General features: G+C 40.7%; 1 protein-coding gene across 1 annotated transcript; it reads left to right on the top strand.

Moving 5' to 3' along the window:
* Nucleotides 1–25,822, top strand: chrnb4 (cholinergic receptor, nicotinic, beta 4 (neuronal)). The gene is made up of 6 exons (XM_062067037.1): nt 1–145; nt 14,773–14,918; nt 16,324–16,368; nt 16,509–16,618; nt 18,838–19,876; nt 25,159–25,822. Exons 1-6 carry the CDS (start codon nt 97–99, stop codon nt 25,321–25,323), a joined length of 1,554 nt encoding a protein of 517 aa, XP_061923021.1. The 5' UTR covers nt 1–96; the 3' UTR covers nt 25,324–25,822.
* Nucleotides 25,823–27,680: the final 1,858 nt, after the last annotated feature.

The raw sequence follows: 27,680 nt of genomic DNA, 5'->3' as shown, positions 1-27,680 counted from the left end.
CGCGTCCGCTCGGGCTTGCACCGCCAGAGAAGCGCTGCTTTGAGGCTGCACCAGCTCACTTGTCCCCGTTGAGCACATCCATGGTAGCGGGAAAAAATGACGCCTCCTCTCTGCATCATGGCTTATATGATGGCTTTAATCCACGGTAGGTCGCCTCTATAATGTACTTTTAAAATCTAAATTAGACCTATTTATGCATGCACCAGATATTTGCATGAACTATTTGCATTGTGTGTTGTTGTTATAGCAACCAGAATACGTCATCAACTTATTTACTAAAAGTGATAGTTATGAAGTTGCAAACTCCTGTAGCCCGGGGGTCCTACCATTTACTATTTCACAAATAGTTTTAAAATAACTAATAGTGACAATATGAGTATAGTATTTCCAAGCCACGGTGTCCAAAGTATCAATGGAACCTTTTCTTATAATTCTTATAAAAAACAAAACAAACACTGCCCACATTAAACATTACAATAAAGGTCAGCTATAGCATGAGTTAATGTGAACCACAGAAAATATTGGGAATCCAATTAAGTTTTTTTCACTGTAGTTATGATTTATGCCGGGTGTTGTTGTTTTTTAATTCACCATGGGTGTTACTCGCTTACAAGCTACTGTATATCCAATCTGTCGACATATAGTGCAGACAAAATGGCCATAATGCTTCCTATTCGTATCTGTTTTTAGGGATATAAAGATATGAACATTTCATATCACGATTCTTTTGACCCTAATTATCACGGTTAATATTATTATCACGGTATTGAGGTGGCGACTTGTCCAGGGTGTACCCCGCCTTCCGCCCGAATGCAGCTGAGATAGGCTCCAGCATCCCCCGCGTCCCCGAAAGGGACAAGCGGTACAAAATGGATGCATGGATGTTTGCTCAAAAAGTACTTAGAAACAATTACATCTTACAAAGTTTTATTTAAAAATAAATACATAAAGAAACAGACAAACAAAATACTTCCATTGGCGGAAGAAACATTAAATATTGTTCTGGCCTCTTATGAGCCATATTCTTACAGTGCAACCTCTATTTACCAACCTAATTGGTTCTTGAACAGGGTTTGTAAATCGAAATGTTCGCATATTGAAGCAAACTGTCTCATAAGAAACAATGTAAATATGAACAATGTGACAAAAGTCCATATTTTAGTAAAAGTTTGCACACTTTGAACACAATATAAAGCGCTATACATTCCTGCATATCAAACAAATCTAACAAGGGGGTGATGGATCAACCTTCTATTTAATAACAAACCAAAAAACCCACTACGAACTGAACTGTCCTCATTTTCCAGCCACCCTGCCGACACGCACACACACTGTCACTAGCCCTGTGGTGCACTCACAGTTTGAAATCACAAAACTCTTTAACCTTAAAGGGGAACTGCAATTTTTGGGGAATTTTGCCTATCGTTTGCAATCATTATGAGAGACATAACGACAGATGATTTATTTTTATGCATTCTAACTTGTAAATAAAAGTAAATAAAAGTCTGCTTACAGCGGAGCCAATGGGAACGCCTCTGTTTCGCCCATAAAATCCAATAAATAACCATTCAAAAACTGCCAACAATACTCCATTTATATTTTGTGATTTGAATATTAACCAAGTATTAAGAATATTGTTATTAAAAGTGCTTATCGCAGACAAACTATGCCGTGATCACTTCTGCGTGTCCCTATGTTTACATCATCGAGTGGTCTGCTGCTTCTTCGCTTCCTTGCTCCCTTTAAGTGTATTGTAGATCATAAATCATACCTCTCATCTGGACAGAAGAAGTCTGAGTAGGTATTCCAACCAGTTGGTACACTTTGACAGCCATTTAGGACCCGAAACTGGCAAGGACGACAGGAAAAGACGCTATGTCCCACACCTCGGCCCCCAGCCCTTTTCTTTGTGAGGATTATTAGTACCAAATAGTAATTTATGAACATCCTAGCAGTCAGCATCCTGATGCCAGAAGACATTGTACAGTAAGTGATGTTTTATCATGTTTCTTGTCATTCATGAAGTCTGCAGTGAGTAAATAATCAGTGATGAAGAAATACAAACAGACGTGATACTTTTTAAAAAAAATTAATGCACCGTGTATACTTAGAATTATCAAATACGTATGTATTAAATGTTATCATAAATGTGCCCGTTACTACATTACATACATACTTACATCATGTATATACAACTCCAATAAAGGTGTTTGGATGTTTTTTAAGGGCTTTATAGGCAGAATTGCACGGCTCCCATAAGCTCCATTGTAAGCAAACTTTTGATGGCATTTATTTACTATTTAGAATGCAAAAAAAACCAAAAAAAACTTCCATTGTCAAAATTCCCAATAAAGTGCAGTTCTCCTTTAATAGCCGGCTAGCTACAATGAATAAGAAAAAAAATCAAAAAATCTACTTTACCTTGTCGGTTAATCTTTTTTTGAGTGCAATGGAAAAAAGGGGGAGGAAGGGCAGGACGCTTTGACAACATTGTGAATGTTTCACATCACCCATTGATTGCTTGTTCATTGTTTTCTTTGGGCTATAATTCAGCTAGCAACACTAGAAAGTCTAAGAAAATATTTAAAAAAGCACACAAAATAGCACTTGAGCGCCAGAAATCGATCAACCATGGTTGTGCTAGATGAAACGTTGGTTCTTTGAGTTCTTACTCCAAAGTATATTTTCTCCACTCTGCGGTTCGCATATCGAAACGTTTGTACAATGAGGGTTTTTGTAAGTTTACATATTTGAGTGTTTAAATATGTTTAACTTATTTTGTTTTAATTTGTAAAAAAAAAAAATTAAACAGGTGTTGTGTACATAACTTCCGGTTAATGTGATGTCAGGTGGGTTTACTTCCTGTTACTGTATATACAATCACGATCAAAAGTTTACATACACTTGTAAAGAACATAATGTCATGGCTGTCTTGAGTTTACAATCATTTCTACAACCTTTATTTTTTTGTGATAGAGTGATTGCAGCACATACTTGTTGGTCACAAAAACATTCATGAAGTTTGCTTATGAATTTATTATGGGTGTACTGAAAATGTGACCAAATCTGCTGGGTCAAAAGTATACATACTGCAATGTTAATATTTAGTTACATGTCCCTTGGCAAGTTTCACTGCAATAAGGCGCTTTTGGTAGCCATCCACAAGCTTCTGGCAAGCTTCTGCTTGAATTTTTGACCACTCCTCTTGACAAAATTGGTCCAGTTCAGCTAAATTTGTTGGTTTTCTGACATTAACTTGTTTCTTCAGCATTGTCCACACATTTAAGTCAGGACTTTGGGAAGGCCATTCTAAAACTTTAATTCTAGCCTGATTTAGCCATTCCTTTACCACTTTTGACGTGTGTTTGGGGTCTTTGTCCTGTTGGAACACCCAACTGCGCCAAAGACCCAACCTCCGGGCTGATGATTTTAGGTTGTCCTGAAGAATTTGGAGCTAATCCTCCTTTTTCATTGTCCCATTTAAAGCACCAGTTCCATTGGCAGCAAAACAGGCCTAGAGCGTAATACTACCACCACCATGCTTGACGGTAGGAATTGGTGTTCCTGGGATTTTCTCCTCCAAACATATTGCTGGGTATTCTGGCCAAACAGCTCAATTTTTGTTTCATCTGACCACAGAACTTTCCTCCAGAAGATCATATCTTTGTCCATGTGATGTCATGTAAATTATTGTAAACTCAAGACAGCCGTGACATTATGTTCTTTACAAGTGTATGTAAACTTTTGATCGCGACTGTATACATTATAATATATTCTTAAATGTGGCAATCAATCAATCATTACAAAAGTTATTATTTGAAACGGGTATACTAACCATCAGGAATTTTACCACGTTTTATCATTAATATCAATAATCTGTACATTCCTAACTGTTTTTTGTCTACATCAGGGGTGTCCAAACTTTTTCCACTGAGGGCCACACACGGAAAAATTTAAGCATACGGGGGCCATTTTGATATTTTAAATTTTCAAACCATAACAAAATATATAGATTTTTTTTTTTAACCTTTAGGGATCTCGGGGACCAGTCAAGGGTCAAGGGTCTCAGTCATTAAAATGTTAAAAATAAGTCAAATTATTATTTTTTTTTTTTACAGTATATCTCTATATCAACTTCATGTTGATATCAAGTAAATAAAAACAGGTTTTATGCCTTTTTTGTCAAAGACAACTTTGTTTTTTATCGTAAAACTGAAATATGCAGTATTTAGTAATTAGAGCTCTAAAAGATCAATAATGCAGGACACCATTGATTTGAATTATTTAATATTTTTGAGTAATCACAGTGAAAAGTTAAATAAAATCCCACTAAATATATTTGGGATCCAAAAGGTCCCCCACTCATAAAGTGATACATTTTTATTAGTTTTTTTTTTGTACTTTTCACACTTAAATTACGAGATCAACTTCAGATATATCTGTCGATTTTACGTGTGAACTATTATTTTGTTTGTTTTATGCTCTTTTGTCAAATAAAACTTTTGTGTTTTTATATGGCAACCACACAATATATGCAATATTTTTTACACATAAAACATTTTAAAGTGACATTTTTTAAGTAATAATTCATTGTAACATAGATTTTTTGTCTTTTTTTTCTTTTTTTTTGACAAAAGAAAAAAAAACAGCCTGCATGGCAGCTTTGTGTCAACATTGCAACTTTTTCTCGTTATATTTCACCTCATTCCACTTTTTTAAAATGTTTTTTTTAATTTTTGCAATACTATCAATTTTGCAATTTTTGCAGAATGTGTGGGGGGCCGGTAAACGATTAGCTGCGGGCCGCAAATGGCCCCCGGGCCGCACTTTGGACACCTCTGGTCTACATCATGGGCCACATGGGAGAAATCCACGGCTATTGTGGTGCAAATGCAGTTAAAGTTTGCAAACAGGAACAAAAAAAGACTCACATACTCTACTTCATGATATGAGTTTTTCCATTAAACGTCACAGTGCGACCTTATCAAGAGCGCAGTAGTGCACATTCCATTGTCATATGAACACGCCTGACCTCACTTTCGGTCAACACTTTTACACAAAAAACACCCGCAGCAGGTCATATTGTTGTTGACGACGACTCCCTGTGGGCTTTAACAACACACCATCTGTTTACCAACACTGCTCATGGGTGGCATCCCAGCTAGAAGGCAAACAAGGACGAGTTGGACCCATTAGACTGCCTCCTTCCTCAGCCACTAATAAACTGCAGGAGTGTTTGTGCCCGCTAATGACTTGCAGCGTGACTCCGAAGTACAAGAAAACCATTACAAAGTTCGCAAGTCTTTAAGCTATTGAAGGCATTGGTGCGTCAAGCCATAACTTGCATCCAAAAGGTCAGACTTGATGACTTTTTAAAGTTCTCCTGTCCACAGAAGGAATTCTGCATGAACATGACCATCAGTTAAGAGTGTTTATCAATAGGAAATAGGCTTCTTTCGGCCTTCGAGGTAATCAAAGCACTGAGCTAATTGCCCCTATCACACAACCTGTAAATGTGTTTTTTTTGTAGCTTATTTCTGCCTCACAGTTCTGTATAAATGACACCAACACTAAATGAGAAGGCAAAGTCGACCCGGCAATTTTCTGACGTTTTTAATCCTGTTGTGTTGAAGGAAAGTGTCGCTATCCAACAGTAACTTTATTCAAGACTTCAAAAGATCTGATTGCAGGATACTGTGTGAAAGAACGCAGTTACGCTGATACGCCTTTACTGGGTTCTGTGCAAAATTCAACGGGTGGATGAGGCTTTTCAACTACAAAGACGTATTTGGGGCAATGACAAGGTCAATGAAAATAATAATCCTACAAGAATAAAATCATTAAATTATAAGATTGAATTTGTAAAATACAAGTAAGCATCTAATATCACAAGAAGAAAGTAACATATTTTTAAGTGAAGTGAAGTGAATTATATTTAAATAGCAATTTTTCTCTAGTGACTCAAAGCGCTTTACATAGTGAAACCCAATATCTAAGTTACATTTAAACCAGTGTGGGTGGCACTGGGAGAAAGGTGGGTAAAGTGTCTTGCCCAAGGACACAACGGCAGTGATCTGGAACCCTCGAGTTGCTGGCACGGCCACTCTACCAACTGAGCTATACTGCCTCTATATCTAGTAAGAGAAACAAACTAGATTAAAATGTACCTATTGCATGAAAAAAGTTGTGATGGTATGAGTACGAAACTATGTAAAGAGACAAAGTAATAAATGATTGAAGAAGAACAAAGAAAAAACCTTGAACTTAATAAAAAAAAAATAAAATAAAATAAAAAATTACGGAATAAAGCAGAGTCCGGCTAATTACATTCTTTGTTGTCATTGGTCTGGACGCCCAAGATGCAGAGATGGCAGGCAAAGTGCAGGAAGAACAAAAACAAAGATGTGCAGCAGGCAAGTGCACAAAAGGCAAATGGGCCTAGAAAAGCATAACGCACAACAAGCAAAGCAAATAATCCAGGAACTCGCAAAGGACCAAGCTGAACTAAATACATGCATCTTTAACAATAGAAAACAGGTGCACTTTTAAGCTTCTTCAAACAAGCGTGAAGGTAAAACATAAAACATACATTAATACTATACAAAAAAACTATTACAGAAAAAAAACATGAGAACTGTTGTATTGTAATGCGAAGAATTGGAAATGTTGGCGCTGATAACACAAAGTTGACATGCAGGCTTTTTTTTTTGTGTGTGTTTGGTTCATTTTTGTTGCGTTTCGCTTGATAGTAAAATGTCGTTCAAGAGGTGGTGTGACGTTCATATGTTGTCAATATTCAGTGTTTTATCGTTCATAGTTAATATTGTAAAACCCACATTCTTTATTTTCATGTACATTCTGGGTATCTCATTCAGTAAAAAAAAAAAAATTCCATTCCTTTTTTTTAGGCGGTCTGTCATAACGTTTTTAGCATTCAATCAAACATTTTTGTGAGTTTTTGTATTAGTGTTCCTAAAAATAGATATGCCGGCCCCCAGACACATTTTTTTCCTCTAAATTTGGCCCCCGGATCAAAATAATTGTGCTCGCTTGGCCCGTCTGTCAACTTTCAAAAGATGTGGCCCCTGAGCCAAAAAGTTTGCCCACCCCTGCCCCAAAGACACAATGATATACTTGTTTTAATAACTTACATACTTGTTACACATACATCATACTTGCATATCTTTGCATATGTAACGGGGGCCAGACAGTGTGGCTTTTGGCCCGGTGGTCAGCCCACTCGACATACTTGCCAACCCTCCCGATTTTCCCGGGAGACTCCCGAATTTCAGTGCCCCTCCCGAAAATCTTCCGGGGCAACCATTCCCCCGATATCCACCCGGACAACACTATTGGGGGCGTGCCTCAGAGACACTGTCTTTAGCGTCCTCTACAACCTGTCGTCATGTTCGCTTTTCCTCCATACAAACAGCGTGCCGACCCAGTCACATAATATATGCGGTTTTTACACACACATGAGTGACTGCAAGGCATACTTGATCAACAGCCATACAGGCCACACTGAGGGTGGCGGTATGAACAACTTTAACACTGTTACAAATATGCGCCACACTGTGAACCCACACCAAACAAGAATGACAAACACATTTCGGGAGAACATCCGCACCGTAACACAACATAAACACAACAGAACAAATACCCAGAATCCCTTGCAGCACTAACTCTTCCGGGGCGCTACAATATACAACACCCGCTACCACCAAACCCCGCCCACCTCAACTACCCCCCGCCCCCCACTAATTCACCCCCCCCCCCACAATCTCCCGAATTCGGAGGTCTCAAGGTTGGCAAGTATGCCACTCAACGATCAGAGTTAGCGTCTCCATGCAGAATGGCATAAAGCAGGGGTGTCAAACGTACGGCCCGGGGGCCGGATCAGGCCCGTAAACAGGTTTTAGCCGGCCCGCGGGATGAGTTTGCTAAGTATAAAAATGTACCTGAAATTTATGAATGAAAGAAACAGCTGTTTTAAATGTGTCCACTGGATGTCGCAATAGCAATTCTTTGTATCGTTGTAGATGATGCTATATATGTACAAAATAAACCACATAAGGTTAGTGCACCAGTCGAGGAAAATGATCAAACTACATAAATAACATACTGTAATTTGATATTGATATACGTTTTTTATCTTGATAGATTGAAAATGAACACCAATGACTGATGAACATTACCATATAATTTATTCAGAAAATATAAGTAACAACAAATAAAGATAGAAGTCTATTAACTGCAACATGTAAGTGTAAAAAAACAACAACAACATGATTTCTACAATTTCAGAATGTACTTGTTCTGTTTTTAAACAAAGAAAACAATCTGAAGTTTGTCTATATTTTTAAGTTATCGTGCCGTGATTTTACCAGTCCGGCCCACTTGGGAGTAGATTTTTCTCCGTGTGGCCCCCGATCTAAAATGAGTTTGACACCCCTGGCATAAAGGCAGGGGGCCAAACCACCTGCGTTACATATACAGCAGTGGTGTGCCGTCAGGGCCAGCAAGGCCTTCTCTGGTGGCCTACCATAAATCATGATCATAAATTCATAAAAGTTCATTTTATAATTTTTTTATTTTTCATAAATATATAAAAGTATACAACTGTTGCTGTTTTTAAGTTAGTCAGAGTTTTTATCCAATCAGAATTCAGCTAGCTTGTTGTCAGCGCTGTATGAATCCTGCCGGAGGCCTTCTGAATAAACATTAGCGGCGGTTGTGCGGTGTAAACGAACGGCGGACATTCAGTTAACAGACAATTGCGATAGCCGACCAGATCACGAGTTGTTGACATTAGCCCATCTAGGTGGCCTTATGTTGAACGTGACTGTGATTGGATACTCACTTGTCACTCCCAAGTATCCAATCACAAGTGGTGATTTACGAAAGCAGAAAGTGGCACCGCAGCCATACCCGGCCAGCGGAGAAATCAGCGGTACTCCCTTTTTCAACTAACAAAGAAGCAGAGCAAAACGTCGATTAGGTGGCAGATATATATTTGCGAGGCCATTTTCAAGAAGGATATTTAAAGAGAAACTACATCTTGCGAGACGAGGTCGGCCGACCCCGGAAACTTGTTAAGTTCCACTCGAATCAACCAACTACGAACGGTACCAATGGCTTATACGGCTTTTTCAACCAACAAAGAAGCAGAGCAAAACGTTGATTAGGTGGCATATATATATATTTGCAAGGCCATTTTCAAGAAGGATATTTAAAGAGAAACTAGATCTTGTGAGACGAGGTCGGCCGACCCCGGAAACTTGTTAAGTTCCACTCGAATCAACCAACTACGAACGGTACCAATGGCTTATACGGCTTTTTCAACCAACGAAGAAGCAGAGCAAAACGTTTATTAGGTGGCATATATATATTTCCAAGGCCATTTTCAAGAAGGATATTTAAAGAGAAACTAGATCTTGTGAGACGAGGTCGGCCGACCCCGGAAACTTGTTAAGTTCCACTCGAATCAACCAACTACGAGCAGTACCAATGGCTTATACGGCTTTTTCAACCAACGAAGAAGCAGAGCAAAACGTCGATTAGGTGGCAGATATATATTTGCAAGGCCATTTTCAAGAAGGATATTTAAAGAGAAACTACATCTTGTGAGACGAGGTCGGCCGACCCCGGAAACTTGTTAAGTTCCACTCGAATCAACCAACTACGAACGGTACCAATGGCTTATACGGCTTTTTCAACCAACGAAGAAGCAGAGCAAAACGTTGATTAGGTGGCATATATGTATATTTGCAAGGCCATTTTCAAGAAGGATATTTAAAGAGAAACTAGATCTTGTGAGACGAGGTCGGCCGACCCCGGAAACTTGTTAAGTTCCACTCGAATCAACCAACTACGAACGGTACCAATGGCTTATACGGCTTTTTCAACCAACGAAGAAGCAGAGCAAAACGTTGATTAGGTGGCAGATATATATTTGCAAGGCCATTTTCAAGAAGGATATTTAAAGAGAAACTACATCTTGTGAGACGAGGTCGGCCGACCCCGGAAACTTGTTAAGTTCCACTTGAATCAACCAACTACGAACGGTACCAATGGCTTATACGGCTTTTTCAACCAACAAAGAAGCAGAGCAAAACGTTGATTAGGTGGCATATATATATATTTGCAAGGCCATTTTCAAGAAGGATATTTAAAGAGAAACTAGATCTTGTGAGACGAGGTCGGCCGACCCCGGAAACTTGTTAAGTTCCACTCGAATCAACCAACTACGAACGGTACCAATGGCTTATACGGCTTTTTCAACCAACGAAGAAGCAGAACAAAACGTTGATTAGGTGGCATATATATATATTTGCAAGGCCATTTTCAAGAAGGATATTTAAAGAGAAACTAGATCTTGTGAGACGAGGTCGGCCGACCCCGGAAACTTGTTAAGTTCCACTCGAATCAACCAACTACGAACGGTACCAATGGCTTATACGGCTTTTTCAACCAACGAAGAAGCAGAGCAAAACGTTGATTAGGTGGCATATATATATATTTGCAAGGCCATTTTCAAGAAGGATATTTAAAGAGAAACTAGATCTTGTGAGACGAGGTCGGCCGACCCCGGAAACTTGTTAAGTTCCACTCGAATCAACCAACTACGAACGGTACCAATGGCTTATACGGCTTTTTCAACCAACGAAGAAGCAGAGCAAAACGTTGATTAGGTGGCAGATATATATTTGCAAGGCCATTTTCAAGAAGGATATTTAAAGAGAAACTACATCTTGTGAGACGAGGTCGGCCGACCCCGGAAACTTGTTAAGTTCCACTTGAATCAACCAACTACGAACGGTACCAATGGCTTATACGGCTTTTTCAACCAACGAAGAAGCAGAGCAAAACGTTGATTAGGTGGCATATATATATATATTTGCAAGGCCATTTTCAAGAAGGATATTTAAAGAGAAACTAGATCTTGTGAGACGAGGTCGGCCGACCCCGGAAACTTGTTAAGTTCCACTCGAATCAACCAACTACGAACGGTACCAATGGCTTATACGGCTTTTTCAACCAACGAAGAAGCAGAGCAAAACGTTGATTAGGTGGCAGATATATATTTGCAAGGCCATTTTCAAGAAGGATATTTAAAGAGAAACTACATCTTGTGAGACGAGGTCGGCCGACCCCGGAAACTTGTTAAGTTCCACTCGAATCAACCAACTACGAACGGTACCAATGGCTTCTACGGCTTTTTCAACCAACGAAGAAGCAGAGCAAAACGTTGATTAGGTGGCAGATATATATTTGCAAGGCCATTTTCAAGAAGGATATTTAAAGAGAAACTACATCTTGTGAGACGAGGTCGGCCGACCCCGGAAACTTGTTAAGTTCCACTTGAATCAACCAACTACGAACGGTACCAATGGCTTATACGGCTTTTTCAACCAACAAAGAAGCAGAGCAAAACGTTGATTAGGTGGCAGATATATATTTGCAAGGCTATTTTCAAGAAGGATATTTAAAGAGAAACTACATCTTGTGAGACGAGGTCGGCCGACCCCGGAAACTTGTTAAGTTCCACTCGAATCAACCAACTACGAACGGTACCAATGGCTTATACGGCTTTTTCAACCAACGAAGAAGCAGAGCAAAACGTTGATTAGGTGGGAGATATATATTTGCAAGGCCATTTTCAAGAAGGATATTTAAAGAGAAACTACATCTTGTGAGACGAGGTCGGCCGACCCCGGAAACTTGTTAAGTTCCACTTGAATCAACCAACTACGAACGGTACCAATGGCTTATACGGCTTTTTCAACCAACGAAGAAGCAGAGCAAAACGTCGATTAGGTGGCAGATATATATTTGCAAGGCCATTTTCAAGAAGGATATTTAAAGAGAAACTACATCTTGTGAGACGAGGTCGGCCGACCCCGGAAACTTGTTAAGTTCCACTCGAATCAACCAACTACGAACGGTACCAATGGCTTATACGGCTTTTTCAACCAACGAAGAAGCAGAGCAAAACGTTGATTAGGTGGCATATATGTATATTTGCAAGGCCATTTTCAAGAAGGATATTTAAAGAGAAACTAGATCTTGTGAGACGAGGTCGGCCGACCCCGGAAACTTGTTAAGTTCCACTCGAATCAACCAACTACGAACGGTACCAATGGCTTATACGGCTTTTTCAACCAACGAAGAAGCAGAGCAAAACGTTGATTAGGTGGCAGATATATATTTGCAAGGCCATTTTCAAGAAGGATATTTAAAGAGAAACTACATCTTGTGAGACGAGGTCGGCCGACCCCGGAAACTTGTTAAGTTCCACTTGAATCAACCAACTACGAACGGTACCAATGGCTTATACGGCTTTTTCAACCAACAAAGAAGCAGAGCAAAACGTTGATTAGGTGGCATATATATATATTTGCAAGGCCATTTTCAAGAAGGATATTTAAAGAGAAACTAGATCTTGTGAGACGAGGTCGGCCGACCCCGGAAACTTGTTAAGTTCCACTCGAATCAACCAACTACGAACGGTACCAATGGCTTATACGGCTTTTTCAACCAACGAAGAAGCAGAACAAAACGTTGATTAGGTGGCATATATATATATTTGCAAGGCCATTTTCAAGAAGGATATTTAAAGAGAAACTAGATCTTGTGAGACGAGGTCGGCCGACCCCGGAAACTTGTTAAGTTCCACTCGAATCAACCAACTACGAACGGTACCAATGGCTTATACGGCTTTTTCAACCAACGAAGAAGCAGAGCAAAACGTTGATTAGGTGGCATATATATATATTTGCAAGGCCATTTTCAAGAAGGATATTTAAAGAGAAACTAGATCTTGTGAGACGAGGTCGGCCGACCCCGGAAACTTGTTAAGTTCCACTCGAATCAACCAACTACGAACGGTACCAATGGCTTATACGGCTTTTTCAACCAACGAAGAAGCAGAGCAAAACGTTGATTAGGTGGCAGATATATATTTGCAAGGCCATTTTCAAGAAGGATATTTAAAGAGAAACTACATCTTGTGAGACGAGGTCGGCCGACCCCGGAAACTTGTTAAGTTCCACTTGAATCAACCAACTACGAACGGTACCAATGGCTTATACGGCTTTTTCAACCAACGAAGAAGCAGAGCAAAACGTTGATTAGGTGGCATATATATATATATTTGCAAGGCCATTTTCAAGAAGGATATTTAAAGAGAAACTAGATCTTGTGAGACGAGGTCGGCCGACCCCGGAAACTTGTTAAGTTCCACTCGAATCAACCAACTACGAACGGTACCAATGGCTTATACGGCTTTTTCAACCAACGAAGAAGCAGAGCAAAACGTTGATTAGGTGGCAGATATATATTTGCAAGGCCATTTTCAAGAAGGATATTTAAAGAGAAACTACATCTTGTGAGACGAGGTCGGCCGACCCCGGAAACTTGTTAAGTTCCACTCGAATCAACCAACTACGAACGGTACCAATGGCTTCTACGGCTTTTTCAACCAACGAAGAAGCAGAGCAAAACGTTGATTAGGTGGCAGATATATATTTGCAAGGCCATTTTCAAGAAGGATATTTAAAGAGAAACTACATCTTGTGAGACGAGGTCGGCCGACCCCGGAAACTTGTTAAGTTCCACTTGAATCAACCAACTACGAACGGTACCAATGGCTTATACGGCTTTTTCAACCAACAAAGAAGCAGAGCAAAACGTTGATTAGGTGGCAGATATATATTTGCAAGGCTATTTTCAAGAAGGATATTTAAAGAGAAACTACATCTTGTGAGACGAGGTCGGCCGACCCCGGAAACTTGTTAAGTTCCACTCGAATCAACCAACTACGAACGGTACCAATGGCTTATACGGCTTTTTCAACCAACGAAGAAGCAGAGCAAAACGTTGATTAGGTGGGAGATATATATTTGCAAGGCCATTTTCAAGAAGGATATTTAAAGAGAAACTACATCTTGTGAGACGAGGTCGGCCGACCCCGGAAACTTGTTAAGTTCCACTCGAATCAACCAACTACGAACGGTACCAATGGCTTATACGGCTTTTTCAACCAACAAAGAAGCAGAGCAAAACGTTGATTAGGTGGCATATATATATATATTTGCAAGGCCATTTTCAAGAAGGATATTTAAAGAGAAACTAGATCTTGTGAGACGAGGTCGGCCGACCCCGGAAACTCGAATCAACCAACTACGAACGGTACCGATGGCTTATACGGCATCAAATGGCCATGACAAATAAAGTTAAAGTTAAAGTACCAATGATTGTCACACTCACACTAGGTGTGGTGAAATGTGTCCTCTGCATTTGACCCATCCCCTTGTTCACCCCCTGGGAGGTGAGGGGAGCAGAGGGCATTTTTGGTGATTCAACCCCCAATTCCAACCCTTGATGCTGAGTGCCAAGCAGGGAGTTGATTGTGAGTCAAGTCCCAACTTGTGAGTTCAAACATATTTTTTCCCATTCAATATGTTTTTTACAATTATTTTTGTCCTGACAGTACCACATTTATTGATTTTTAAATGTGCCAAAAAATAGCCCGTTTTGTACACTAGTGAAAAAATGTAGGTGATCCAATGCCCAGCAGTGCGCAAGTGTGTTTCTGTATAGTATTTTTCAAGCCGTGGACATGTGGCGACATCAATTATTGTATTTTGAGCGGTATTTATTGAAGTCGGACTAAGTAAGACATCACTGAAGGCCAAGGTGGGAAATGCATGGCCTGCCACTGATATACAGTAATAATAATAATCAGCCTTTTTAACCAATTTGTGTGCCCAGGTTGTGGTGGTGCCGACTCTGAGGAGCGCCTCATAAACTGGCTGCTGGACAAAAATCGCTACAATCCACTCATACGGCCGGCGGTCAACAGGACAGAAAGGGTCACCGTGAAGCTGCGAGTGTCGCTGGCACAACTCATCAGTGTGGTGTGTACATGGATGGTGGGATACATTGTGGAATACATCTACCGTATTTTCCGGACCATAGGGCGCACCGGATTATAAGGCGCACTGCAGATGAATGGTCTATTTCCGAGCTTTTTTCATATACAAGGCGCACCAGATTATAGGGCGCATTAAAGGAGTCATATTATTATTATTTTTTTCCAAATGTAAAACACTTCTTTGTGATCTACATAACATGTAATGGTGGTTCTTTGGTCAAAATGTTGCATGGATTATGTTTTACAGATCATCTTCAAGCCGCTTTCGGACTGTCGCTTCCGGATGCGCTGTTTTGTGGGCGGTCTTATTTACGTGGCTCACCTTCGACAGCGTCTTCTCCCCGTCATCTTTGTTGTAGCGGTGTAGCGTGCAAAAACGGGAGTGGAAGAAGTGTCAAAAGATGGAGCTAACTGTTTTAATGACATTCAGACTTTACTTAAATCAATAACAGAGCAGCATCTCCTCATCCGGAAACAACAACACCGCCGGAAATGTGTCCCGTGAAAAAACGTCCTACCGGAACTCTCTAGTAACTAAAGTTCCTTGGGTGAATAATGTAAATTCACTACACCGGTATGTTTTAGCGCTTTCATGGCGAGTTTACTGACAGATATAAGTAAGAACTTTACACTACTTTATATTAGAAATGACAACAGCGGAGGATGAATGTCCCATAACAAGAAGATAGAGAAAAAGAAGAAGCTTATCGACTATGGGTCGGCACGGTCTACAAAGGCGGATGCGTGCAATTTTTCAGGATTTATGCAGATCCCAAATACAGATCAGCATGTACAAGAAGATAAGAAAAGTTTATTTTGAATAATATTGCGAAACAAAACGCCAGATAATGTCTTAACTTATGCACACACCATAAAAATACTTGTATGTTTAATGCGCCAACAATCCATCAAGGGGTGCGGCTTCATAGCTTACCAGAGTCGTACTAAAACATTTTGATAGATTTTTGAGCGCCGTGTGTAATGTTCTATATTTTCAATAGAACATATAAAATGCTGGTGTTGTTTACTTGAGTCATATTGCCATCATAGTGCAGTCTACACACATCTCTTATGTTTGACTGCCATCTACTGGTCACACTTACCATTACACCATGTACCAAATAAAATGGCTTTGAGGTTGGTAAGCAAAACCAGAATTATTCCGTATATTAGGCAAAACCGGGTTATAAGGCGCACTGTCGAGTTTTGAGGAAAAAAAAGGATTTTAAGTGCGGCTTATTGTCCGGAAAATACGGTAGTCTTGGTAGTCTAGTTATGTGTGAAACGGCAAGGATTTTAAAACATCCCATTAGACTGCACAGGCAAAATCAGAATTACTTAATGGTGGAAATGATCACGACTTTCTATCATTTCGTATTCATTTCCAGAATGAAAGAGAACAGATCATGACCACGAACGTCTGGCTCACTCAGGTAAGTGTGATGAACATTCTTGAATCACACAATTGCACCGTGCACTGCACTATTCTTCGCCTTTGATGACCTGTGTCAACTGGAAAAAAATAGAATGTGTGTGTGCAAGTCAGCCTGACTTACTCGCTGTATCCCTGCAGCACTGGGTGGATTACAGGCTAGCATGGGACCCTGCCAAGTACGAAGGTATCAACAAGCTGCGTATCCCCTCCAGACACATCTGGCTGCCTGATATTGTCCTGTACAACAAGTAAGTGGCACAGGACTCAACGCAGAGAACAAATGTCCCTGTGCAAATGGCAAAATATTGTACGGGTCCATAAAAGTCTGAAATAGAAGGGTCGACTTATGTTTAGGGTCCAGAGATTTATGATGTCTGTTTTACGGTAATAGAGGTCAATGAGGCAGAGTCATCAAACAGCCGTGCAGCAGCTTAGAAATATTGTATAATTGGGCTGTCAAAGTAAGCAAATATCATAGCTGAGGTGACAAACATTTTTGATAATCAAAGCGTGAACGTATCAATCCACATTTTGTTATTAATGTGGTAAGATGCCATCTAACCACAGAAGTTAAGGTTCACTCCTTTGAATGCAAGCGGAAGGGGATACAACATCTTTTGGGTATACAAAATCTGGCATGCCAAGTAAAAAGTAAAAAAGTTTTCTACCGATCTGTAATTAATTGTGATTATTACGAGTTAAAATGTGATTAATCGTGATTAAATGTTTTAAGTGTTTGACAACTTTTATATATTTTAGGGATATCAAAATTAACAAGTTAAGTCAGGGGTCGGCAACCCAAAATGTTGAAAGGGCCATACTGGACCAAAAATACAAAGAAAAATTTGTCTGGAGTCGCAAAAAATTAAAAGCCTTGTAATGAAGACAACACATTATGTAAGTGTCTATATTAGCTATATTAGCCTACTATCAAAATGACTATGTGTCGCAGGCTGACGCAACTCTTTGCTGACAGAAATGTTGAAATGTAATATTTATTTTTACAACATTGGAAAACATTAGTAAAATTGAGGCTTCTCAGAGGGTGAGATAACTCCTGGAAATTACTGGCTTAGAATGGCCAAAGGTATATATGTGTGTGTCCAAGTTAAAGGAAACGGCAGGCTGTCTTCTTCTAATGGATTTATTACAATCTTTGCAAGCTGGGTAACATTTGCTGTGGTCTGGAACAACACGGCACACAAACAACTATCAGAAATGCAGCCAATATTACGTACAGATAATGTGTCATGAGACATGCAAATATAAATTGAATTAAGAGGACTTAAAGGAAATTAAATGAGCTCAAATATACCAACAAACGAGGCATAATGATGCAATATGTACATACAGCGAGCCTAAATAGCATGTTAGCATCGATTAGCTTGTCAGTCATGCACTGACCAAATATGTCTGATTAGCACTCCAACAAGTCAATAACATCAACAAAGCTAACCTTTGTGCATTCACACACAACAGTAAAAGTTTGGTGGACAAAATGAGACAAAAAAAGGAGTGGCATAAACCACGTCTTAGAAAGTCGGACAAAGTTGTACATGTAAACAAACTATGGTGAGTTCAAGGACCGCCACAATTAGTAGGACAAAACGGCGCTAGCCAAATAGTCTCTAATCACTGAAGCATGTTTAATATAAACAGTGGGATTTCTAACAATTAGGGAGGTTTGTGCTATTTTTGTCCTCCTACAGAAACTATATTAAAACTAAAATTATATTTTTTCCCTCATCTCTTTCCAATTGTCATACATTCTAAAAAAAAAAAAAAAAAATTTTTTTTTTTTTTTTTAATTTTCCTGAGGGAACTCTCCCAAAGGAATCAATAACGTACTATCTATCTATCTATCTATTTTTGAAAAACCTCCAAAGAGCCACTAGGCCCGCGGCTCTAGAGCAGCATGCGGCTCTAGAGCCGCGGGCTGCCAACCCCCGAGTTAAGTAATGTGATTGATCACAAAAAATGATCGCATTAATCATTGATATGCGCAGATTAATCACACAATTTATTTTGACCATACACACTCCTTTATTTTAACCGCAGATGCTTACCTGAAAGGCGGCGCAGGTTGTTATATGGTCAGTGGTCAGGTCAACGCGTGTGTCAGTGCAAAGATGAGTGAGGAGACGTCGACTGGCGTGCTCGCTGGAAAAAAACAATTTTAAAATACACCCAGATGGAACTTAAGATAAAACTGTTACCAATTTGTTTTAGCAAATAAATGAGCTGCATTCAAATAAAACATTTTAAAACATTTTTTTTTAATGAAATTGGGGCAGTAAAATGTAATTTGTGTCCAAATATTGGACTCTTAAGTTGATTTAAATAATTTGACAGCCCGAATATCTATATGTCTAAATTCATATTATTTAATTGTATTAAACATCTTCCAGTATATTCAAGGCAGCGTGGTACAGCACTTGTTTTTGTGTTTGTGTGCGTATTCCTACAGTGCCGACGGGACCTATGAGGTGACGGTCTTCACCAACGCCATCGTCCTCTCCAACGGCAGCATCAACTGGCTTCCTCCCGCCATCTACAAAAGTGCATGCAAGATCGAAGTCAAGCATTTTCCCTTCGACCTGCAAAACTGCACCCTGAAGTTTCGCTCATGGACCTACGACCACACCGAGATCGACCTGATCTTAAAGTCGGACATGGCCAGTATGGATGATTTCACCCCCAGCGGGGAGTGGGACATCTTGGCGCTGCCTGGACGACGGACGGTCAACCCGTTGGATTCCACCTACGTGGACCTCACGTATGACTTCATCATCAAGAGGAAGCCTCTTTTCTACACCATCAACCTCATCATCCCGTGTGTGCTCATCACTTCTCTGGCCATCCTGGTCTTCTACCTGCCGTCCGACTGTGGCGAAAAGATGACTCTTTGCATTTCCGTCCTCCTGGCCCTCACCGTCTTCCTGCTCTTGATCTCCAAGATCGTTCCTCCGACCTCTCTGGATGTGCCGCTGATCGGGAAGTACCTGATGTTCACCATGGTGCTGGTAACCTTCTCTATCATCACCAGCGTGTGCGTGCTCAACGTCCACCACCGCTCCCCTAGCACTCACACCATGCCCCCCTGGGTAAAGCTGGTCTTTCTGGTCAAACTACCCGCCTTGCTGTTCATGAGGCGACCTCACAATAACGCTTGCCGTCAGAAACTAAGACATCAGCGGCGCCTACAGGCAGGAAGGACAATTCTGGACTTGGATTACCCAGTTGGAACCAAAACTGTTTTTACCAAATCATCGTCTGCCTTGCTGACTTCAGACTCGGCCTTCTCCACCACAGGACACAAAAATATAATCCCTCCTCTGAGCTTGAGTCACCCTGAAAGGCAAGGTGACTGCTTCCCCAGTGGTTCAGCCTGGACTGAGGACTTGCATCCCCGAAGCAACTCAGACTGGGCTAATGATGTCCAGGAGGCGGTGAACGGAGTGTGCTTTGTTGCTGACCACATGATGGCGGACGATGATGATCAGAGTGTACGTATAAAAGTTTTTTTTTTATCATTCAGGAAAATCAGCCTATCCATCCATCCATCCATCTTCAACCGCTTATTCGGAATCGGGTCGTGGGGACAACAGCTCCAGCACAGACCCCCAGACTTCCCTCTCCACAGCAACATTAGCAACTTCATCCTGGGGGATCTTGAAACGTTCCCAGGCCAGAAAGAAGATGTAATCCCCCCTATCTGGTCCTTGGCCTGCCCAGGGGTCTCCTCCCAGTGAGACGTGCAACGAGGACCTCCCTAGAAAGACGCTCATGAGGCAACCGCATGACATGCCCGACCAACTAAGCTGGCTTCTTTCCAAGCGAAGGAGCAGCGGCTTTACTCTGAGTCCCTCTCGAGTGAGTAAACTTCTCACCCTATCTCTAAGGGAGATGCCAGCCACCCTTCTGAGGAAACTCATTTCGGCCGCTTGTATCCGCGATCTTATTCTTTCGGTCATGACACACACTTCATGACCATAGGTGAGAGTAGGAATGTAGAGAGCTCGGTAGACCGAGAGCTTTGCCTTCTGGTTCAGCTCTCGTTTCGTCACAACAGTGCGGCAGAGAGACTGCAATACTACCCCAGCTGCTCCGATTCTCCGGCTTATTTCCTTCTCCATCTTTCCCTCACTCGTGAACAAGACCCAGAGATACTTAAACTCCTCCTCAGAATATCAGCCCAGTTTACAAATAATCAACACCTTATTTCCACCAAGCAAAACTGTTTGGATCAGTTAGGTATACATACCATTGTATACATACCATCTACGCATCAAAAAGAGCCAATAAACCAGTGTTTTTTAACCTGGGTTCGATCGAACCCTAGGGGTTTGGTGAGTCAGCCTCAGGGGTTCGACGGAGCCTCCGCCACGGAGGTCAAGACACACCCGACTCATCGTGTAAATAAAAACTTCTCCCTATCGGCTTTATGGATACGGCAACAGCAGAAGTCAGACTGATTTGCAGGTGTGTAATTTGTTGTGAGTTCATGCACTGTGTTGGTTTTGTTCTTTGAACAAGGTGATGTTCATGCACGGTTCATTTTGTGCACCAGTAAAAAAAACATAGCTTCGTCTTGAATTAAAAAAAAAAAACTTTTATTTTTCACTAAAGAAGGGTTCGGTGAATGCGCGTATGAAACTGGTGGGGTTCGGTATCTCCAACAAGGTTAAGAACCTCTGCAATAAACAAAGTATGTTGGAAAAGGAGGGAACAGCCCACATTGTAAACACCAATCTGATTAGGTTTTAATGAACTGAAATGTAGCTTTAACTTGTGGCCCCATTTTTGTCTTTGATACTATTTGTTTATAACTATTAGACTTCTCAAGGGCTCCAATCCCAACCTAAACTAATGTAATCCCCCCCCCCCCCCCCACACACACACACACTAATATGTTTACATGCACAAACAAACTAATTATTGACTTAATTTAGTTGAAAGTAGATTTTTAAAAGACAACCTTATTAAGGTTTTTACATGCCCAGCTAGTAATGTCTCTATAAGAATTATCATACTAATACATTGTTTATATAGTTATTATGATTAATAGTATTAGTGCATCTACTTGTGCTGGGGGTAGAGCCTCCCCTGTGTCTAAAAACCAGTGACACCTCTGTTTCAAACTTTAATCAATGATTCTTGAACACATTTTGCGATTCTTGAACACATTTTGCGATACATTGCAAAAGTGAAACTTAAACATAACTTTCTCTTATACTGCCACAAATACATTTATTCTATTTTTTTACTAGGGCTGTCAAACGATTAAAATATCTAATCACGATTAATCCTATTTTGTTCATAGTTAACTCAAAATTAATCTCGGATAATCGCATAAAGATAACATTTTTCATCATTTATAAGAGAGCTGAGCCAGAAGGCAAAGCTCTCTGTCTACTGAGCTATCTACATTCCTACTCTCACCTATGGTCATGAAGTGTGGGTCATGACCGAAAGAATAAGATCGCGGATACAAGCGGCCAAAATGAGTTTCCTCAGAAGGGTGGCTGGCATCTCCCTTAGAGATAGGGTGAGAAGTTCAGTCACCCGAGAGAGACTCGTAGTAAAGCCGCTGCTCCATCGCTTGGAAAGGAGCCAGCTTAGGTGGTTCGGGCATCTCGTGCGGATGCCTCACAAACGTCTCCCTAGGGAGGTCCTTGTGCACGTCCCACTGGGCGGAGACCCAGGGCCAAGGACCAGATGGGGGGATTACATCTCTTCTTTGGCCTGGGAATGCTTCGGGATCCCCCAGGAGGAAGTTGCTAATGTAGCTCTGGAGAGGGAAGTCTGGGGGTCTCTGCTGGAGCTGTTGTCCCCGCGACCCGATTCCGGATAAGCGGTTGAAGATAGATCATTTATAAGTGTACCACAGACAGATAATTTTCAGGATTTTAGAACTATGACTGGACAATAGCTCAACATAAAATGGGCATGAACACGCTTTTAATGACAAATAAAAAAGGGACCTGCAGTGCGTTGGCGTTTCCCCGACAGAATCTTTTAACTGATGTACTAGCATTTATTGCAATCAATCTATCAATCAGTTTACCCCTAATCACAAATGTCTTAAAAGGCTGCAAAAGCCACAACTACATCCTCCGCTCAGAACCCACATCAGGGCGAGAAAAAACTCAACCCAATGGGAACAAGGAGAAACCTTGGAAGGGACCGCAGATGTGGGGACCCCCCCTTAGGTGACCGGTGCCGAGTGGATACGGTTAATAATGTGAGAGTCCAGTTCATATTGAGGCCAGCAGGAGATCCTTTTGTATGTAGACACGTCAGCAGCGCAGAGACATCACCAACTAAAATCTAAACACCGAAGTGAAGCGCCACCTCTCTGAATGCAAGCGCTCCAGCACACATTTGCTCCCGGGATGACAGCTCATGGCGTCCATGAAGAACAACTTACTTTACTTTCTTTTGTCCATTTCTGCTTGCTATTTTTTTTCCCCAAAGTAACTGAACACAGATATATTTTCCACGCTACGGAATGGACCGAGTGTCAGACAGGACGGCATCAAAAAAATGTACCGCCGTTAAAGGAAATTATAGTTAATGCATAATTATGGCGTTAACTTTGACAGCCCTAATTTAATTTTTTTTTTCTGTCGCCTCATCCTGGTTCCCAAATGTTGTTGCTGTGTGTGAACATACTTGCCAACCCTCCCGATTTTTCCGGGAGACTGACGAATTTCAGTGCCCCTCCCGAAAATCTCCCGGGGCAACTATTCTCCCGAATTTCTCCCGATTTTCACCCGGACAACAATATTGAGGGCGTGCCGTGATGGCACAGCCTTTAGCGTTCTCTACAACCTGTCGTCGCGTCTTCTTTTTCTTCATACAAACAGCGTGCCTGCCCAGTCACATGTTGTATGCGGATTCTACAGACAAACATAAGTGACTGCAAGATATACTTGATCAACAGCCATACATGTCACACTGAGAGTGACCGTATAAACAACTTTAACACTGTTACAAATATGCGCCACACTGTGAATCCACACCAAACAAGAATGACAAACACATTTCGGGAAAACATCCGCACCGTAACACAACATAAACACAAATACCCATAATCCCTTGCAGCCCTAACTCTTCCGGGCTACAATATACACCCCCGCTACCACCAAACCCCGCGCCCCCAACCCCAACCCCGCCCACCTCAACACCCACCCCCATCTCCTGAATTCGGAGGTCTCAAGGTTGGCAAGTATGTGTGTGAATGCATAAAGATGAGCTTTGACGACGTCATGACGTCTGTGTTGAGTGAACAGTAACGGGTTCCATGCTGGGTTTTGCCACCACCATGAACCATTTTGCATTCCTGCAGGGGGGTCTAGGTTGTGTTACACGTTCCTTATTATTGAACTTTGACAACAACGTTGATTTTATATCAACTTTTATAGCGTGGTCTTTTATAACTGATGGCTTTAAATGGAAAAAAATAACATTCTTCAAATCTGATCATGTTGTTGTGGCCCTAAACAACAACATAGAGCAGGGGTGTCAAACTAATTTTAGCTCAGGGGCCGCAAGGAGGAAAATCTATTCCCTCGTGGGCCGGACTGGTAAAATCATGGCATAATAACTTAAAAATAAAAACAACTTCAGATTGTTTTCTTTGTTTTGCTTTGATCAAAAATAGAACAAGCACATTATGAAAATGTACATTTTACAAATAATTCTCTTGGCAAAACACTTCAAGTTAGTTGAAAATTCTGAGGAAAAGAACTGGTGAAGTTTAAAAAACAGTCTCAGTGTATTTACAATGGCATTAAACTTTAAGCACACATTTTTACAATGGAGTTCAGGGTGTGCAACTCGCTTTTAACCAACTGCGAGCCCTGCAGGGAACTCTAACTACTACCAAGATGATGGTCAAGTTGACTTAAGTCTTTGCATCTTACGGTTTCGTTATTGTATCCGTTGAGTGGATAATTTACAAGGAAAGAAGGTATTGTGCGTTGATACTGCATCAGGCTGCCGCCATCTGCTGCCAGCCACAACAGGAGAAGCTTATTGCTTACACCTACGCTGATTGGAGTAGCATCAGCCAACCCAGAGGGCGATTAAAGTCAGCTGACACTTCATCTTTAAAGACTGTCATGTGTGACTTGGGTTGCACTCAAATTGCTATTGCAAAAAAAGAAAAAAAAATTGCTATTGCAACATCCAGTGGACACATTTAGAACCGCAGTTTCTTTCAATACAAAAATTGCAGCTCATTTTTATACTTAGCAAACTCATTTTGCAGGCCGCGGGCCGGATTAAACCTGTTCACGGGCCTCTTATAGCCCACGGGCCGTATGTTTGACACCCTTGACAGAGTGTTTATGCCATGGGCAGGCCCTGATGGTGAACTGAGCCATACTGCTTGGTGGAAACATGGCAATACATCATAACAAAGGAACATCTTTATGTATTTCCGTCCTTCTCCATCCTAAACCCAAAAAACTGCATCAAAATATTGGCAATTGGTACAATACCAAGTTCTACACAATCTGCTGGTAGGAACACCCCTAACTTTAAGCAGCAAATTGGTGGTCCATCGCTTTCTGTAACATATCAATCCGGCAAAGAAGAAATAAGAAATGAGGAATGACGGCTACTAAAAAGACAGTGAAAGAGTCAACAGCAGTGCATGTTTCAGCTTTATGAAGGTTAGATCAGAAAAATTGGACAGTCGACAACGATCCGGTCTTTGTGACATATTGCATCATAACAATAACTCTGATTGAATTAGAACTTGACTTTTGTGTGTTCGCAGGTCATCGAGGACTGGAAGTACGTGGCCATGGTGGTGGATCGCATGTTTCTGTGGATCTTTGTCATTGTGTGCGTGGTGGGAACTCTGGGCCTCTTTCTACAGCCACTTTTTCAGAGTCAAGTCGTTCAGAACCAGCAATCCACCTCCGACATGCCTCACATTTGATGGGAAGACTAGCCTGAGGTTTAGCTCAATCTTTAGCAAGGAAAGCGGTATTTGTTAAAAATGTAAAATATGTAAAAATGGATCTGGTTAAAGGGGAACTGCACATTTTTTAAAATGTTGTCCGTTATCCACGAGCCTTATATGAGACAATAACACAAGTATTTCCCTTTTCTGTTTGTTTAATGAATAACTGCTAGCACGAGGCGGCTAACAATGCAGGTAATTAGGATTAATATATTCCGCCTATAAAGCACTCCAAAAAAACTCAATTTCTACATAAAATGTATTCTGGTTTATGTTTTACAGTGTTGAACTTATTTTTACGTTTGTGTGACATGTACAGTAAGAATGTTAAAAAAAAAATGTCATGTGAAGCACAGATGCAACGCTATTTTTTAGAGATAAAAATGTTAATGTGGATGGTTGCCTGTCTTCATGTGTCAGTTTTGTGATTGACAGGTGATCAGTCCGGGCTGAGCCTGCCTCTCAGTCTTAAGTCAACTGGGATAGACTCCAACCCATTTGAGACTCGAACAGCTTAAGTGCTTAAGCAAATGAATGGACGTGTAACAATTTGATGTGCAATTACAAACTAAATGTGTGTACCAAATGTTGTTTACATTTTATTATTCCTTATGTAACTACATAATAAAGTCTCAATAATACCCATTTTTGGTACATTTGTGTGTGTTCAAATGTGTTAATAAATGTTACTTGCTTAAAAAATTTTTTTTTTTTTAAATTTAACATTCAACACTGAGCTCTACTCAAAAGTTGTACTTTTGTGTCTCATTTGCAAGTATTATATAGTAGACTTTGCATGCAGTTGTAATTCAAAGATGTTAGATGGCTGTAGTGTGTAGGCTATGTTGTGTTGTCTTAGCCAGGAAGTAGTCTTTGACATTAAGTTGACTGTGCAAGCCTTTTTTTGGTTGTTGAGCCCTACAACGTGTCTATACTGTAAGCATTGTATTTATTACACACCAGCTGTTTGTAAGGATTAAAAAAAAAAATAATAATTGTGTTTTTTCTTTTCAAAATTGCGGATGCGATTCGATTTGCAATTTTTTAATTTTATACATATAAATGCACAAAATTGTGAAAATAACAAGTAAAGGAAGACATTTTACTTTTGGATTGTCAATCAACATATTGTCTCTGGGTGCCACACATTATAACCGAATGCAATAATGCACTTAAAAAAAATATTTGGCTTTATGCAGACAGACTCAGTAGAGTAGAGCCGCTGCTCCTTCGCTTGGAAAGGAGCCAGCTTAGGTGGTTCGGGCATCTCGTGCGGATGCCTCACAAGCGTCTCCCTAGGGAGGTCCTCGTTGCACGTCCCACTAGGAGGAGGCCCCGCGGCAGGCCAAGGACCAGATGGGGGGATTATATCTCCTCTCTGGCCTGGGAACGCTTCGGGATTCCCCAGGAGGAAGTCACTAATGTTGCTCTGGAGAGGGAAGTCTGGGGGTCTCTGCTGGAGCTGTTGTCCCCGCGACCCGATTCCGGATAAGCGGTTGAAGATGGATGGATGGAGACAGACTCAGAGCTTTTATCTACATCAAGCTCTTCAACTTAAGAAAGCATCGATAAAAACTATACAGTGTTTATAATGTAATGTAATCATAGTATATATTAACAATGCAAGTAACCATTGAAAAGGCTATAAACTTATTTCTCATTACTGTATAAGTGTTTACTATTGTACTGTAATTGGAAGTTACATAACTTTGTTATCAATAAATAAGCCAAAAAATAATATGTACTCATTTTTGTCAGCAAAAATGTTACTTCAATGAATATTTAACATCTTAAAGTGGGTTTTTTTCCCCCCCAGTTGGAAAAACTAGGCCGTCTTTTTTGTTGTCATCGCTGCATTCTCGCTTGTTCGTCCGTGTTGATGGGCTCATATTGCCCATCTGGTTCCAAGCTGAAATATTCCTACAACGAGACTTTTGGCTTTGTAATAATATTTTTCCCCACTTACTTTGCGGAACTTCTCAGCGAGTAGCAAAGCTCTCTGCCCGTGCTTCCTGTGTGTGTAAAGCTGGCGGTCTCGCTCTGCCCACCGAGACAAAGATTGTGAATGACTGAAAAGAGGGGTCACTGCGTTCAGTTAATATTCCTGTTAAATAAATGCACTCAGGTGCTGATAGCGATGCACAGAGTGAGACCTCTTTCTCCCTGTTTGAAGCAGGAGACAAAGTAAATAACACAAACGGACATAGCAATTTATCGATGTCAGCAAAGTAGTTCTACTTCATTTTCATTTATCGTTCGATTAATTGACTTATTGACTATCGGCTCAGGCCTAGTTACCGTGAAAACTTATTCCAAGGGTGGTTAAAAGCGAA

Source organism: Entelurus aequoreus, linkage group LG02 (genome assembly GCF_033978785.1).
Source record: "Entelurus aequoreus isolate RoL-2023_Sb linkage group LG02, RoL_Eaeq_v1.1, whole genome shotgun sequence".
Taxonomy (NCBI): domain Eukaryota; kingdom Metazoa; phylum Chordata; class Actinopteri; order Syngnathiformes; family Syngnathidae; genus Entelurus; species Entelurus aequoreus.
This window is presented reverse-complemented; position numbering and strand designations above follow the sequence as displayed.

Bases quoted from the DNA above. Each gene is read 5' to 3' on its own strand.
- chrnb4 (XM_062067037.1), top strand. From the start codon at position 97: ATGACGCCTCCTCTCTGCATCATGGCTTATATGATGGCTTTAATCCAC. The intron at 146-14,772 runs GTAGGTCGCCTC...TTGTGTGCCCAG, and splicing joins TATGATGGCTTTAATCCACG to GTTGTGGTGGTGCCGACTCT. The intron at 14,919-16,323 runs GTGTGTACATGG...ATTCATTTCCAG, and splicing joins TGGCACAACTCATCAGTGTG to AATGAAAGAGAACAGATCAT.